The sequence below is a fragment of the Pygoscelis adeliae genome, unplaced genomic scaffold (genome assembly GCF_000699105.1).
Source record: "Pygoscelis adeliae isolate BGI_AS28 unplaced genomic scaffold, ASM69910v1 Scaffold88, whole genome shotgun sequence".
NCBI lineage: Eukaryota > Metazoa > Chordata > Aves > Sphenisciformes > Spheniscidae > Pygoscelis > Pygoscelis adeliae.
In genome coordinates, this window is record NW_008825616.1 from 62167 (window position 1) to 77835 (window position 15669).

Here is a 15669-nt window from a genome sequence, read left to right on the forward strand (position 1 = left end):
TGTTTTGAGCGGCGGGTTCCCCCCCGCCCCATGAAGGGAGGCCTGTAGGGCACACGTGGCTGTTTAACTGCGGCCCACCGCTGTTCCCTCTTGTCACTGGAAAATGTGAGCACAAAACTAACCGAGGCAGGGTTGTCGCTCCTGGCGAGGACCAGCTGACTGTGCAGTTGGTTTCCTGCTGGTAAAAACACCGTCAGGCCTCCTTTGGAGACGACGGGGGGGGGGTGCAGTTTGGTTTGAAGATGTGGGGTGTGACCTTTTCTCATCGCTTTAGCAGCTAGAAACCTCCTCTGTGGGAGGTGTGCACCAGAGATGCTGCTGCAGACGAGCACGCGTGCTCTGCTGAGGAAGTAGAGCAAAATCCTCGCTGCTTCTTGGGACTAACTCCCGGCAGAAAACGCATCCCTTCTTGAGAACTGCCCACGTGGATCTGGGGCTGGGAGTGGTTCTGGAGAGCCATCACCGATGCTGAACTTTGTTTGTAGGTGCCGTGGTTGGGTTTCGTGCCGAAAGAGGCACGAGGTCTGGGCTGAAGCTGAAACAGGAGCTAGAGATCTTGGAAATGATGATGAATAATGAATAAACAGCTCTTGCTTTCCAGCCCCGCCACTCGATACGCTGCGTGGGGAGGTGATGCAGCATGCGGTGGCCCGCTGACGAGGAGCATCAGGCCTGGGCTGTCTTCACTGCGCGATGAGCTGGCATCGTTGGGCTAGCAGCGATGCACTCCTGCTCCCGAAGTGGAATTCTGAATTGGTCTGCTAAATCTCTGAAAAAAATCTCTTTTTCTACTCCGACTGACTTTCGGGCTGGGGATTGCTTCTTTTTAACCGCTGCTGAGCAGCCTGGAAGCGTATCAGAAGCGATGCGGTTTCATACCAAGTCTTCGGCGTCACTACTGTCAAGTTGGCAGATCACTTTTTCCACGAGCGCTTGTTCGTGAGCTCTCATCTTGTGGCAGGTTCAGCAAAAAAAAACTTTCCCTTGCCTTTGGGTGGTGCCCTTGAAACTTCACCGAGGTTATATGTAGAGAGCAAAGGTGTAGAGCGGGAACTCCCGTCTCCAGCCAGCTCTGTACTGATGCATGAAACTCCCCGCAGATGTGGGCACAGGGCTTCTCCTGAAATATGTGGGAGTGACGCCTTTGGGGAGGCAGCTTTTGGGGCAAAAAGTTGGCTTTCCAGATCGATTTTCCTGCAGGATTCTGTAGCTCATTGTCCGTCTGTCCAACCACGGCATGTTTTGTCGGGATCCAAACGTACCTTTGCAAGGCAAATTAAAGCAAGATCTGCTCCGCAGGAAATGTTTGAATCACAAATTTGGCTGAGATGATTCTTAGCTTTTCTTTACTTGTTGAATGTCCTTTTTCTGTCGCCGGAATTGGGCGTGCGTTTTTAACGAGATCTTAGCAGGCCAGCGAGCCGATAACTTGATTTCGTCTTAGATTTTTATTTCCCAATAGTGTAGCTGAACTTTCTCAGCCCTTTGAAAAAGGGTACTGCTGTGCACTACTGCCCTGGTTGGCTGGCGGCAAAAAGTAAGCTGAGATAATCTGCCGGCGTTGACCCTGAATTTGGGAAACGAGAGGTCCTGGTAACTGAAGTCTGCCTTCCCTGCGAACCGCTCCCTCGCCCCAAACAAGCGTCTCAAGAGCTGTGCTGCTTTCTCATGCCGAAAGCCGCCAAGAGCACGACGTGGGGAGGGGAAATCTAGTGGTTCAATAAAATAAATAATCCTGTGGCCTGTGTGCAGGGTCTGGGTGCACTGACCGCCGGGAAAACCGGGCAGCACCCTGGGCTTTCGCTGCAGGCTGGTTCCTCCTCCATCCCTTGCAGCTTGCACCTCCTGCGCCAGCCCGCACCCGAGACCATCCTTTATACCCTCTAGGGTTCATCAATAATGATTGCACAACTGTAACCTTATTTAAACTATGATATAAACAGACATGATAGAAACAGATGCTACCAGGTTTTTTCCTACTTAAAAGTGAAGTCAGCTTTTTTTTTCTGCTCCCCCCCCCCCTTTTTTTTTTTTCCTTTTTTTTTTTGTTCCTTGTTTTTTATCTTTCACGCTGCAAGCTGCCACCGCAGGAACAAGTGCTGACGAAGCCCTCCGTGAAAACCCTGATACACTCGCAGCAATTTCAGCTCAGGCTATCTCTGATCTGAGCTCTCAGGGGAGTTGATATCTGTAATTGTGAAGAGCTCGGGTTATTACTATTTTTGTTTTTAACCAGTTATGCTTAGCCCGCTGACCAGGAAACACCTCCCGCCGCGGCGCACCCTGCGATCCGCCTTCGAAAGGAACAGGGTGTGGGTGGACTTTGGCCCTTCCGCCTGGTTCCCGCGGGGAAAAGCAGTCGGTTTGGGGCTCGGGGATCCGCAAGGAGAGCGCTGCGTAAAGCCACGGCCGGCTGGAGACTGGCATTGCCACCCCGCAGGGAGCAGAGAGGCGTTGAGCGTTGTGGCCGCTTGCAGAGATGAATTTCTGGGAGGAGCTGGGGGAGGCAGGGGTTGGGAAATGCCATCTCTCCCCTCGCCGTGCGCTTTTTTACTCTTTTTTTTTTCTTTTTTTTTTTTTTAATCTCTGCACAGAAAAATACAGCGGCGAGTCTGCTCAGTGTTGGCTTTAGCTTGGCAGGACAGCCAGGGCAGTAGCAAGGATGACTGCTGTGCGGATGTGCTTCTTTACGTCCTGGAGCCCGGAGACCTTAATGAAGAGTTTAAAAAAGCCAAAAAACCCAGAACGAATTGAAAAATTACAATCAAACATGGGAGAGAGCAGTATTTATGTGTAGGCTGAGCTGAGTACACGTGGCGTGTCTGACCGACGTCCGCGTGGACAGCTGAACCTGTTACCGCTGGTGGCTTGTCCTGACGGACACTGTGCAACGCGTCAGGCTCCATCGCCACCCCACATCTCCAGGGACCGAGCGCATGTCCCCTCCGTTGGGGAAGTGCCTGGCCCACGGCAGGAGGAGGTGGGCAGAGGCAAGGCTTGTAGCGTCGTACCTTTTGCTGGGCGCTGGAGGAGGGAGAACAGGAGTACAGATGGCTGAATCCACCTGGCTGGTAACCAGTGGGGTACGGGCTGGGGAGATTTAGGAGCTGGCAGGATCTTGGCTCCCTCCTGAAGACGCTTGTGCCCATTTTGATGCAGTGCAGAGCCCTTCTCCCCCCCTTCTCCCCTCCAGAGGATGCTGTGGACCTTCACTCCGGTTAGAGCTGTGCCTGTCGCGCTCTGGAGGAGATTCTGGGAGGTGATCTACTTTCGCAGGGAAGGCCCCGTGGAGCTTCAGCTGGTCCGAAGCCAGGCTGCACCCTCCTAACAGAGGCTGTCGATGTGTTCAACGGGTGCCTGGTGGTCCCGGTTTTGCGTTGGGTGTCCCTCTGCCCGTCCCCCACCAAGGGTGAGCAGCCAAAAGTGAAACCCTGGTCCCTCCTACCCAACCCTCGGCTATGAGTTCCCAGCATCTTCCCAGCAGTCCACTCTTTTTCAGTAGTCATTGCTGGGAGCTCATCCCTGCTGTAACCAAACTACAGCATTTTGGGTGTCGATTTTTGGGTGCTTAAGCCTCCGTCTGACCTGCCTGTGGGAGAGCTCGTGGTGTGGTGTGGGGGTAAGGCTGTACGTAACCCTGAGCTTACCTGGAGCATCTTTTTGCTCACAGACCCTGTGCTGGCTCTGTGCTCAGACAGTGGATCTGAACGTGGTTATTGAAGTGCAGAGCTGCAGCAGAGTCGTGCTTGGTACTGTTTCGGGGCTGGCTAGGGAGATGTTGAGGTCCTGTGGTCATCTAGATGCTACCGAGGTACCTTCAGGGCCCCTTTTTTGGCTTGAGCCTCAAGGGCGGCAGGTCGTTTCTGACCCACCACCAGCCAAAGAAGCTGGAGGAACCCCGTAAGAGCAAGAGCAAAGCATGCTCTTGTGCCGGCACGCGGAGGAGCATAGCTGGGTGCTGCGGGCAGGGCCGGGGTTTGCACGTCAGCCAGCTCCTGGTGCCGCATCACCAGGCCGGGTCCCGCGCTGCAGACCGAGCATGGGTTTTGTCCCGGTTGTATTTACTGATGTTGAAGTTGCTTGTGTCTGCCTGGAAGGGGCTCAGCTGCCTGGTAAAGCAGCGTGGGAGGCCAGACAACCTCGTGGCACCTGCCTGCATTTGAAGAGCTTCTCTTGCAGCCCTCCTGCAACACCCAGGGATACGTCTCTCCCCATCCCTGCTCCCCCAAGAAGCACGTCCCGAGAAACCAGCTGCCTCGGCAAGTTTTGGGGGCTTGCGGTGTAATAGAGGCGTTTGGTTTTTTGGCATTCCTCGAGTGCCTTTTGGCAGCTGCTCGGGGATGTGCTCCGACACGCTCAGCAATTTGAGTAGGAGCAGCCCTCTCCCAGCAAAAAGAGATTGCTCCTCGGAGGGTGGGTGCTGATGGGTCTCTGCTTCTGCTTGTTGCTTGCTCCTTTTCTGCCTTGGGCGAGGAATCTAGGAACGACGACAACAACTTTGTCCTCTTGATCAAACAGCAGCTCTGGACCTCTGCGTTAGGGACATCTCTATCCCACTGCAAGAGAGCGTGCGAGGAGAGCCTTGTCTAACATGGTGTGCGTTTGGGACGTGAAAGTAATTTCTTGGTTTCTAAGTCGGAGCAGATGCGGGTTGTCTCGGTGTGTATCTCGGTTGCTGGAAAGGTCACTGCGTGCAACGAGGCAGCCTGGAGATGTACGGACCGTGCTTTTGAGCCAGCCCAGCTGTAGGGAAGCCTCCAGGAAGGTTGCAGCAGGAGGTGGTGCACCCAGATGTCAAAGAGTAGACGTCAAAGCTGTCTGCAAGGGGTCAGGCTGGGTAGGAAAGCAAATGTCGTGGTTTAACCTCAGTTGGCAACTAAGCACCACGCAGCCGCTCGCTCACTCCCCCCCACCCGGTGGGATGGGGGAGAGAATTGGAAAAGCACAAGTGAGAAAAACTCGTGGGTTGAGATAAAAACAGTTTAATAATTGAAATAAAATAATAATAATAATACACAAAGCAAGTGATGCACAGTACAATTGCTCACCACCCGCCGACCGATGCCCAGCCAGTCCCCGAGCAGTGGCCCCCCCCGGCCAGCTTCCCCCAGTTTATGTACTGAGCATGACGTCCCATGGTATGGAATGTCCCTTTGGCCAGTTTGGCTGTGCCCCCTCCCAGCTTCTTGTGCACCTCCAGCCTTCTCAGTCGGTAGAGCATGGAAAACTAAAAAGTCCTTGGCCGGTGTAAGCATTACCTAGTGACAACTAAAACATCGGTGCGTTATCAACTTTGTTCCCATCCTAAATCCAAACCACAGCACTGTACCAGCTACTAGGAAGGAAATTAACTCTATCCCTGCCGAAACCAGGACAGCAAAGTACAAAAAAAAAAAAAGGTTTTTTTTTGTGAAATTAAGTCTGTGCCAGGATTGATGGGTGTTGTATAGCCAGTCTTGCAGTGCCTCCGGAGGGTGATGGTGCTGTAGAGTTCCCTCAGCACCCACGGGTGATCACGCAGCACCCTGTACGTGCCAGGTGACTTTGCAGAGAAGTGCAGCAGGTCGGGGCGGGGGGTGACCGAGGGGAGCAAAGAGGGTGTAAGAGTCCAAGCCTGAAATCTCTGCCCGAATGCTCTTAATCTGGCTCTTTCCGTGGGGTCTGCAGACGGAAGGAGGAAGAGTAAGCTTGTCAGTCAAACTCACTGTACAGTGAATTTTCCCTGGCAAAAAAATTAGGGGACCTGCGTGAAAAGCTTGAAAATGACTTCTGCTATGTGGTTTGCAATTGGAAACAGAAAAGGGAAGAGGCACTTTGAGGAGGTGTGTTTGCTGTCACTGAAGAGTATCTGAGTGCTGCCCCAGGGGACACCTTCACCACACGGCCCCGCAGGTACCCCAGCGTCCCCCGCTCCTTTCAGGTTCTTCAGTAGCTTGGCCAGAGCCCAGCTGCCTGCAACTTGGGCCCCAAACCTCCTGGATTGCTGCTGAGGTATCCTGCTTTGCTGTCCTTGGCTGTCTGGCTGCCCTGTCCCTGCTCCTACAAAACCTTCTTGCCCTCATGGAACACATGATGGAGCAGAGGGGGGGGGTCCACCAAACCACCACTCCTCCAAGGATTTGAGACCTCCCTTGTCTCTCCTGGAGTTTCTTTACATGTTTGAGTGTGGCTTCCCAGGACCACTCAGGAGTAAGTGAATTTTGGAGACGCAGAGAAATAAAATTAAATGCTTGTGCTGGTTCCTCTTTAAAGGGCAATGTGGAAATCGTTGCCCAGGACATTCGGTTTCAAGCAAATTGGAGTGGCTGTCGCAAGTTGGAGTGGCTGCCCTGAAAACAGGGCTCTGGAGCAGCTTGGGAAGGTCAAAGGGCAGCAAATTCTCAAACCAGAGAATTCCTCCAGGGCTTTGGAGAAGAAATTGCCTGAAATGGCTGAGATTGGGTTGATAACACCCAGGACTTCCCTAAACTGCTTCCAAAGAATGGAAAGGCTCTACCATAACACTTCAAAAATAGTTGTCTGGGATCTGGGTGTTGGAAACCACTTTGTTTTGATGATGCAGCAGAGGAAGTATCTTTTTTTTTTCCCCTAGCTTCATCAGGTGCCTAGAGCCGACACTGAGGAGCACAAGAGACATTTAAGCGGGGCGACGTGAAGGGCTTGAGGGAGACCGAGAGGTGAAGAGCTGTGGAGGACACCCTCCTCTGATCCTGAGCAGAGTAAGCAGGGTCTGCAAACGCCGCTGGACTCCTGCCTTCTGCTAGTATCTGTCCTGCTGAGGTCTGCTTGCCTCTTTCACCTCCAGAAGCACTAAGAAAACCGTATCGAGATGTCCTAGCCAGCTTTCTTTGGCCCTTAGCCTTGTCCTCAGAGAGGTAAAAATAGGAGGGCGCTCTTGAAGCGGTCTAGTCGGTGCAGCTCCAAGGGACTGTTTTATGATAGTAACTATGGGAGCGGGGGTGCTGTGACATCTGAAGAAATCGCTGTTAACGGGGTTTCCTGGCAAACCCATTCCCCCTGCTCCTGGCGCAAGGACATCAGCGTGCGGGCGCTTCACCAGAAGGCTTAAAAAGATCCATTCATCAGTTGAAAACCCGTGTTTGCTCCGTAAAGCCCTTGGGGCTGGAGGAGTAAAGCGAAAACCGACCTCGCAGACAGCTTTGAGTGTCCTGTGTTTTGCATCGAGATAGCTCTTTGCATTCTGCGCATACCCTGCATGCCGTGCCGTTTCCAACCCGACTCCTTCAAAGAGAGGCTGACATCCCTTCTTCTTCCCCCGCAAGGAGCTCCTGGCCCACAGTGGAAAGCAGATTTTAAGTATTCCTGACCCAAAACAGGGAACCTGCCACCCCTGACAGGCTTTTAGGAGATGCTGGCAAGCTGTGTCCGTCACTCCCCTCTGTAATCCTGCAGCTACCCCAATCCTCGTGCGGTCCGAGGAGCTTCCAGCACAGACCTGCACCCACTGCCGGCTGTAAGGCTATAACCACCTCCATCTCTAGCAGTCCTGGCTCATTTGGGCTGAAATGGGCTGGGTAACACTGCACGAGGTGCTCGAAGGGGCAGGAGAGCATCTCCTGCGTTTGGCACCTCCATCAATTATAAGAAGATGCTGACAAAATCTGCTAGTGACCGTGCATGAGCTAGATCCCACCCTAAAACCAAACGGTTCAAACCCAGGTCTCGTCCGGGTGCTCGGTCCTTCCCGAGGAGCGTTAAGCACTCATGTTAGGGCCAAAGCACTCGTGACGTGCCCTCCTCCCCCAGGAGCTGCACTCCCTAACCTGGCTCCTACGTGCCCATTCTGCCACGGAGCCCATTGTTAGCTCTGGGGTGGGGTTTTTTTTTGTTTTCATGGGAAATTGGATAAGGAATCACTTGTAAAGTGCACCGGGCTGTCTTTCTGGAACGCAGCACTAGAGGAACCGCTGGCACCTGAACTTTATTTAACCCGCCTCTGTGGAAGACCAGTAACAACTTCTACACATAGATATTCTTAACCCTTGCCTGCCTTTGAGTTACTTGGGGTAGCACCGCTCTGCTGCTTGTCTCTCTGTCTTTACAGAGACGCTTGTGCACAGAATAAGGGGGAGACAAATCTGCTCCTGGCGAGCGTGGCACTGCTGGGGCTTGAGCGTGGTGAAATCCCTGAGCCACCCCGAGGAGGCGGCCGCGGGACGCGCTGGGCACCGAGAATTACCGGAGGCAGGTGCGAGAGCTGCTCTCGCCTTGCACAGTTAATTAAAGGGATCAATTTTTGTTTGTTTTCTCCTGGCGCTTGCAGTTATGCGTGGATTTAATAAGAATCTGAAAGCACTGGTGCCGGGCGCGGGGGGATCATCTCGCAGCGCTTCTCCTCTTCACCCCCACACATCAGCTGCTTCCCCTGCTGCCAGCCCCGCGCCGCCGCTCGTCCCATCTGCGGCAGAACCTGCCAAGTTGCGCCTGTGGTTTTGTTTTTTTAATCTCGTGGATGAAGATCCAGCGAGCATGAGCACTGCTGGACTGCAAGGCTTTTGTTCGCAAGCCGAAATGGGGCTTCTCCGGGTGGGAAGAGTGCTGGGGAGCAGGTTTAGACTCCAATCCCTCTTCCTTGTGTGTTCCCCAAGCGCTGCCGAAGCCCTGCGGCAATGAAGGGCTGGACGCCCTTCTTCTAGCAGGAACCAGACCTCTAGAGCGTGTGCCCCTTGAAACGTGGGATCCGGTAGCTTCTGCTGCAAACAGAAGACCTCTTGGCTCTCTGCTGGTTTGGCTGTGGCCGAGCAGCCGCAGCTCCCATTGCACGTGCAAAAATGATGATTTTAAAATACTGCTTGTCAAGGTGTAACGGTAACATCTTGCTAGACTGAAAGAAACAGCTTGCTTAGCTTATAGCTCTCTTGTTTTAGGTGATCTGGCCCTAGGGAGGCTGTGTTTGGTTCCCTTTCAGCTGCAAGTAAATCCTTCTAAATGCGAGCTGAGGAGACCAGAAAGTCTGGGAGATGCTGGAAGCTTGCATTCTGCAGGGTCTGCCACTTTGTCAGATAAATCCTCTCCAGCGAGCGTGAGCCAGCCTGAGGCCAGATGTTAGACATCGCAGCCTGACGTCCTATTACCTCCTGAATGAACTAGCTGCTCCTCTTCCTCCCCCGGCCTCCCAGGTTAGCCACAAAATCCTGCTAGGCGGAGATTGTCCGTAAAATCACAGAATAATGGTGATTTCTGTGTGCCTGGAGATGGCATCTCCTGCTGACAAAAAAATAATCGCTTGATCCTCCAAGATCAGCCTTTCTGAAAAGAGCTGCCTTTCTGGCTGGGGATTGATGGTGATCAGTACGTGTTAATTTAATAAATCTCTCCTCCCAGGGCATGTGTGCGTAAAAATACAGGTAAAACTGCGCACAGCAGCTTATCTTCATGGGGTGAAGGTGCTCTTGGCCTGGGGGAGGTATTGCAGCTACATGCTAATCTCTCCTGTGTTTCTTTTAAGAATCCTTTCTCCCAGCGCTGGGGAAAGTTGTTCCTGTTTCACGGTGTTGCACTGATGTAAGGGCTCGGGGGACCTGGGCTTGATTACACGAGAAGTGTCTGCAGGTCTCCTAATCTGCCTGGGCCCTGGTTTCCACTCTGCTGGTCACATTTATCTCAGTTAGGTCTCGCTGAGCTCCAACCGTGTGCTCCCACCACCTCCGTGGCACCAGCCATGGTGCGGGTCGGACTCTTCGCAAGCAGATTCGGCTGACGGAGAGGGGACGGGGTGGCGTGGGAAGGGTAGGACCTTCCTGCTGTGCTCCAGGGACCTCCAAGGTTGGGTTTGTTAGTGCTTCCCAGATAAGCGTGGCCGTCTGACCACTGACCTTCCTCTTCTCGCCTCTCTTGGACTGCAGCTTCTTCACCCTTTATTTTGCCTCTCTTTGCTTTGACTGTAAGCCCTTGGGTTGGGTTGTATCTCACTTGCTTCTCTGTCAGTAAAGCCTAGGAGGGAAGTGGCCCCAGGTATCAACTATCTGCTGGGAGGAAAAATGATAATATTCAACCATTGATTTTCCTGCCTGATAAAAGCGCCCTCTCCTGTGTTTGCATCGGGGCTCTCTGTGTCTTCCTCTGCAGCGGCACAGCCACCCTCATCGCTGCCGAAGGCTTTGCCGACAGCTGGGGCAGGAGCATTGCTGGACAGCAAGTGCCTCAGTTTCTATTTAACTGATTAAACCCATCGACAGCCTTAAATGAGTTTAATCTACTTAATTTGCCCTGTGGGCTAGTGTACTGTTATATAGATCCAGCAGCCCGCAGAGCACGTTGTAGGCAAGCGTAAGCAGCTGGAGGTGGGATGGGGTCCTGCGAGCTTGATTTTCAGGGCTCTGGTGTTGGAAATGCCTCTGCTTGATGCTTGCAGGGTTTGACCTCGGTGAGGAATCAGCCTGGGGGTGCACATGCCTGAGGTGGTCTGATGGTTGTCCATTTGAGGCCCGAATTATTCGGGAGAGGCGTAAAAAGAACAGCCTTGAAAAGGGGGAGAATTAGCATCCGAATACTGGGGAGGTGTGTGCACTGGGGAGAGGGCTGACTGCTGTCTCTTGAGCTCTCCTGGAGGGAGGTGAAAGGATGGGTGAACTTCTGGGTGTCGTTTGGATATCGCCGTCCCTGTCGCCGCCGGCTCCACCACCCATTTGCTCAGGAACCTGAATTTGCTCCCCTTATTTGCACCGCGTGGCTGACCTGCACCCCTGTTTGTAGCACTTCCAGAAGTAGCTCTGGTGCTGGGTAACCACCTTGTACCCTAAATACTCTTTTTTCCCTGTCCTTCCCGCGTACCTTCCTGGGATCATTTTTCTTCCCTGATTGTGGATCTTTTCTGGTGTTCCCATCCCGAGTCTGTCACTGGGTTGAGACCTAAAAGGGAGCTGGGCTGAAGTTCAGAGCTTGGCAAGGCAGCTTGGGTCCATTACTAGCTGCCTCTGCTTGGTTTGCCAAGACACGGCCTTTATCGTGCCAGGCTCCGGGTTGACCCTGGCTTTTCTGACTTGCGTGGGTTGCTGCCGGCCCCTGCCTGCTGCCTGCAGCCGGTGATGCAGATGTGCCCCTCACTAGTGAGAGCCCGCAGTCCGGGGTGGCGTGGATGTGTCTCACTGCTCTGTGCTCTTCCCCTTCCTCCCTAGGGAGCTCAAACTGCGAAACTACGAGCCCGAAGATGAGGAGCTGAAGAAGAGGAAGGTGCCCCAGGCTAAGCCGGCCTCAGGTGGGTGCAAGCAGGAGTGTGGGAGGCAAAACGAGGGAGCACAAAAGCAGAAGCGTTGCCAACGGTGGTGCTGGTGCCTGCGGTGAGGGAATGAGGCAGCACTTGTGGTTGTGAGGACAAAGAAAACAGGGCGGGACTCTGCAGCCAGCCAGCGTGCTGCAAAATGGATGGGTTATACCTTTTCTTTCCAAAAATCAGGTGGCTTGGAAACCTCTGTGTTCCTGCTCGCTCCAGCCCAAGGTGGAAAAGCCACTGGGACGTATTCTGATAGCAGCTTGCTGGTGTGAGGGTGGTAGGTCCCAGGAGATGAGTGCCTGCAGCCCTGGAGGGTGCTGGCGTGTCTGAGCAGCCGCGGTGGGAGCTGGGCGAGCGTGACGCTTGCGGGCCCCGCTCCTTCATCATCCCCTCTCGCCCGTGGGGACTGCACACCCTGCATTGCACAAGTGGGGTGTGTGTGAGCACGCCGAGTCCAGCCCCAAACCAAAGGGTTGATATTCGGAGGAGCCGAGTTCTCGCTGGAGGATTCTCAAGGAGATTCGGGCTGTTTTTTGTTTGAATTACCTTTAAAGAAATGTTAGTCATGAGTCCAGGGCGTTAGTCTGCTATTTCTTAGCACTGAACCTCCGCGCAGCTCTTGAGAGTGAGGCGAAGGCTAGAAGTTCCCTTGATCTTGAAATATGGAGTCCTCCTGGAATAGATCTCTTTAAAAATGCCCTAAATAAAAAGGCTGCCTTTGGGAGGACGGCAGAGATCTGGTAGGTAGGAACGCTGACGCTGCGCTTTCTTTATCCTTTTGTAAAAGTTTAAAACCTCCCCCGACTCTTCCCGGGCGTGTGGTCTGGAATTGGGAACAGCAATTTTGACCGTTTCCAGTAAAACTCGCGCTCTCTGCCAGCCCTTCTTCGGAGCTGCAGGTTCCCGTGTCTGGAGTAACCAGCCTGTCTGTCCTCGGGCACTTTGTGCGGAGGCTGGGGACGGAGGAGGGCGGAGGAGCTGGGACTCGGAGCGGATTAATATTAAATGTGCCTTGGGCATATCCGTCTGCTGGAGCAGGATTCATCCCTCGGGGATGTGCTCCCTGGTGCCCGCACCCCCTCCGTGCACAGACGCCCGAGTTGAAGGATGGAGGGCTGTTTTCCACGCGTGCTTTGCCGTTATCCCCAGGATCTGCAGGCCTTTACGTCAGGTCTGGGCTGGAGCTTGATTCCTCCAAGATGTCTCAGGTGGTGGGGCCTTGTAAATGAGTCACGGTGAGTCAAATTCCAGTTTAAACACCTGCGGAGCAGCTGATCCCTGCAGGTCTTACGGAAAGGGGACTCGAACCCCGCAGGCTTTCTTGCTGCCGTTGCTGTTCGTGGTGTTAAACGGTTGTTGGGTTTGCATCACTTTCAGGTGCTTTTTAGGAGTCTCCGAAAGGGTTTGGGTGGTGGGGGAACGTGTGTACCCACCTGTACTCACGGCATTTACCGTGCTTTTAAGGCAAAGACATTCAAATGGGCTTTTTTAAAAGCCCGTTGTGAACCAAGCCCGGAGCTGTGGTGGGTTTCCCTATGCCTTGTCTCCCCTTGGTGTCCCGCCGCAGCGCCCTGCGCTGATGCTGGTCCTGTTCCCCCATCTAGTGGAAGACAAGGTGAAGGACCAGTTGGAGGCTGCCAAGCCGGAGCCCATCATCGACGAGGTGGTACGTATGTTCAGAACTGCTCTGTGCCGTGTGCATCTGTCTGCATCCAGGCTTGAACCTGACCTGCAGCTCTCACTGGGTGTCTCCTCTTCCTCCCTAGGATCTGGCAAACCTGGCCCCCAGGAAGCCGGACTGGTGAGTGCCTGCAGAGCCCTGCTCCTGGGAAAGGGCTGTTGGCATCAGCGGTGGGTTACCACCACCTCGAGGTCGTCCAGGTTGGGTTAGAAGTGCCAGAAATGGGAAACCCTGCCCTGCGGTTGAGGGAGACACAAGGCACGGGGCTGTCCTCCCTCTTCCTGCTTACACCGAGTGACTCCACTGATCCCTCTGGGGTGCTTGTCACCGTGGTGGCCTCGCTCGCAAGGGATGCTCTGGACATCGGGTTGGTTTGACCATGAGCTGCCTTGGTGGCAGACACACCCTCTGCTCCGTGGTGTTCGCGGGAGAGAGAAGGAGTTTCTCTTCCACTGGGAAAGGTGTAACGTGGCCCCTGCATTGACATCTGCCTGGGGTGAGGATTTGTTCTGACATTGTCACTCTCCTCCCCAGGGATTTGAAGCGAGATGTAGCCAAGAAACTGGAGAAGCTGGAGAAGAGGACGCAGAGAGCCATCGCTGAATTGATACGTGCGTTATGGTGCTGCAGGGGTGGCATATGGGGTCGGCAGTTGTTCCAGAGGGGATCACACACCCAGTCCTTGCTGGAAGCTCGGTGCCTTGCTGTTGGGCCGGGGAGGGACCGGCGGAGCTTGATCCCCTTCCCAAAAGGGTCTGTGAAGCTGTGGGTCCCAAGTAGCTTCCCCGAGGCTGCAGGCACGCCTGGCTTGCGTGGCAGGGAAGGATGGTTTGTGGGTTCGGGGGCTGCAGTTCAGGTCCTCCGCCGTGTGGGTTCCCCGGTGTCTCTAAGCCGCTGCTGTTTCTCGCTCGCAGGAGAGCGGTTGAAAGGGCAGGAGGAGGAGCTGGCGTCTGCTGTCGGGTCAGCAAAGCAGGAGGGAAGCGACTCCGACTGAGGAGGTCCGTCCGGCAGCCTCGGGCATGGGCTCTGTGGATCTGCCTCTGCCAGCACCGCTGATCCCATTGCTCTCGGGCAGAGGCACCTCGTTGGGACACGCTGCTCACCAACGCTTTGCCAGAAGCCCATGAATCCTACCATGCCTGAAGGAGAGGGGCAGATCCAAGGAGCCCCGCTGTCCTCTCTCGGACTATGGCAGTTCCTCCATCGAGGAACACTTCACAGATAGCTTTTTGGGACCACGGGGGGGCCGATGGGAGCAGGACAGACACCCACGTTAGCTTGAACCTAGGCTGCTAGGTCTCGGAGCAAGGAAGGTGTGGGCAAAAGGGCTAGTGCCAGAGAAGGTAAATTGGGGCTAAGTCTCCCCTCACTTGATGGGTGAGCGGGAAGATGCCCACACAGCCGACAGCAGCCCTTAGAGAGGCACGACCGTTTCCCAGGGGACTGATGCTCCCCTTCCTGCGCAGAGATGCCTTTTTCAAGGTGCTCCTTTCTGCAGAAGAGCTGGTGTAACTGCCACGTGGGGAGCAACGGGGTCTCTCGCTCTGGAGAGCTGGCTGTGAGTATTTGGGAACATCCGTGGTCGGACCCAGCACGTGCAGAATAACCTCGCTGGAGGTGGCTGTGTGGCTCAGGACCCGCTGGCTGCTCTGCATCCAGCTGAGGTTAACGTGGGGTTTGTTCTGTTCCCTGAAGCTTCCCGACCCTCCAGGCTGTGCAGCGTGTCCCACTCCTTTATATGTTTTGTAATTGACAGAGTTTGTTGTTAACAAATCTTTTCATAATAAAACGGTCCCGTAGCGGAAGGAGTCGTCACTTGTTCTGCAGAGAGGGCTGGGTGGCGGCAGCTCTCTTCACCTCCCTTACGTCTGTGGGGACTTCAGGCCGCTGTTCGCCGGTCCCTGTCCCCTTCGTTTCCCTGGGACGGGGAGCAGCGGGCTTCAGTTCATGTACGTTTGAGGTGGCCGAGCTGTAGCTACAGCAGGTCAAGCACAACTCCTGGACCCAGCAGCCCGGGGTGATGCGAACCCCGTGCTGCTGGAGGAAGTGTGCGGGTGGGATGCTGCAGAGCTGACCCTGCATCTTCCCTGGGGACGTTTGCTCTGGCTCTCGGAGATCTCGCAAGGATGGGTGTCTTGGCCGGGCCTGATTGCACGGGCTGCTGAATCCTCTGTGCTTGACTCAAAAGTGTTTTTGTCCCGAGGTGCGTATGGCTCTGACGGCAGTATTTACAGAAGAGTTCACCTGCCATAAAAATAGCTGTTCCTGTTAATGCACGCATCCTGCTGCTTTTAAAAGCCTGTTGAAAAGAGCTGCTGGGGGTGGAGAGGTCCTTCACGCGGCAGCAGCCTGGAGGGGAACGGCGTTTCTGCCTGCTGGAGCCTTGGTGAGCGGATCTGCCAGCTCAGATTGTCACCAGCTGGACCAGGTCCCCACGCAGGACAAGATCGGTCCCAGCCGTGCCAAATACAGACTGATCGACGCTTGTCCCGCTGCCCAGGATCTGCTGTGACTGCCCACCACTCTGTGCTTGCACGTGGTGAGGACACTCGAGGGACTTTCCACCTGCCAGAGCCCCGTTCCTGCTTCCGGATGATGGGCTAGGAGCAAAGACCTGGTGAAACGGCCTTCTCGTTCCTCCAGCTTCCGTCCACAAACGGCTGCTTGAAGCCCTCCATCCCCAGCTGCCTCCCCTCTCCCTCGGCTGCCCGTTCATAGAATCATAGAATCATTAAGGTTGGAAGAGACCTCCAAG

General features: G+C 54.6%; 1 protein-coding gene across 1 annotated transcript in view; it reads left to right on the forward strand.

Moving 5' to 3' along the window:
- Positions 1-14703, forward strand: part of CCDC12 (coiled-coil domain containing 12) — a 26443-nt gene extending 11740 nt beyond the window's left edge. The window contains exons 3-7 of the mRNA XM_009333266.1: positions 11139-11218; positions 12838-12899; positions 13000-13034; positions 13449-13525; positions 13829-14703. Coding sequence (XP_009331541.1) covers positions 11139-11218; positions 12838-12899; positions 13000-13034; positions 13449-13525; positions 13829-13908 — 334 coding nt within the window. The 3' untranslated portion in view covers positions 13909-14703. The remainder of the gene's footprint in view (positions 1-11138; positions 11219-12837; positions 12900-12999; positions 13035-13448; positions 13526-13828) is intronic.
- The last annotated feature ends 966 nt before the right edge of the window (positions 14704-15669 follow it).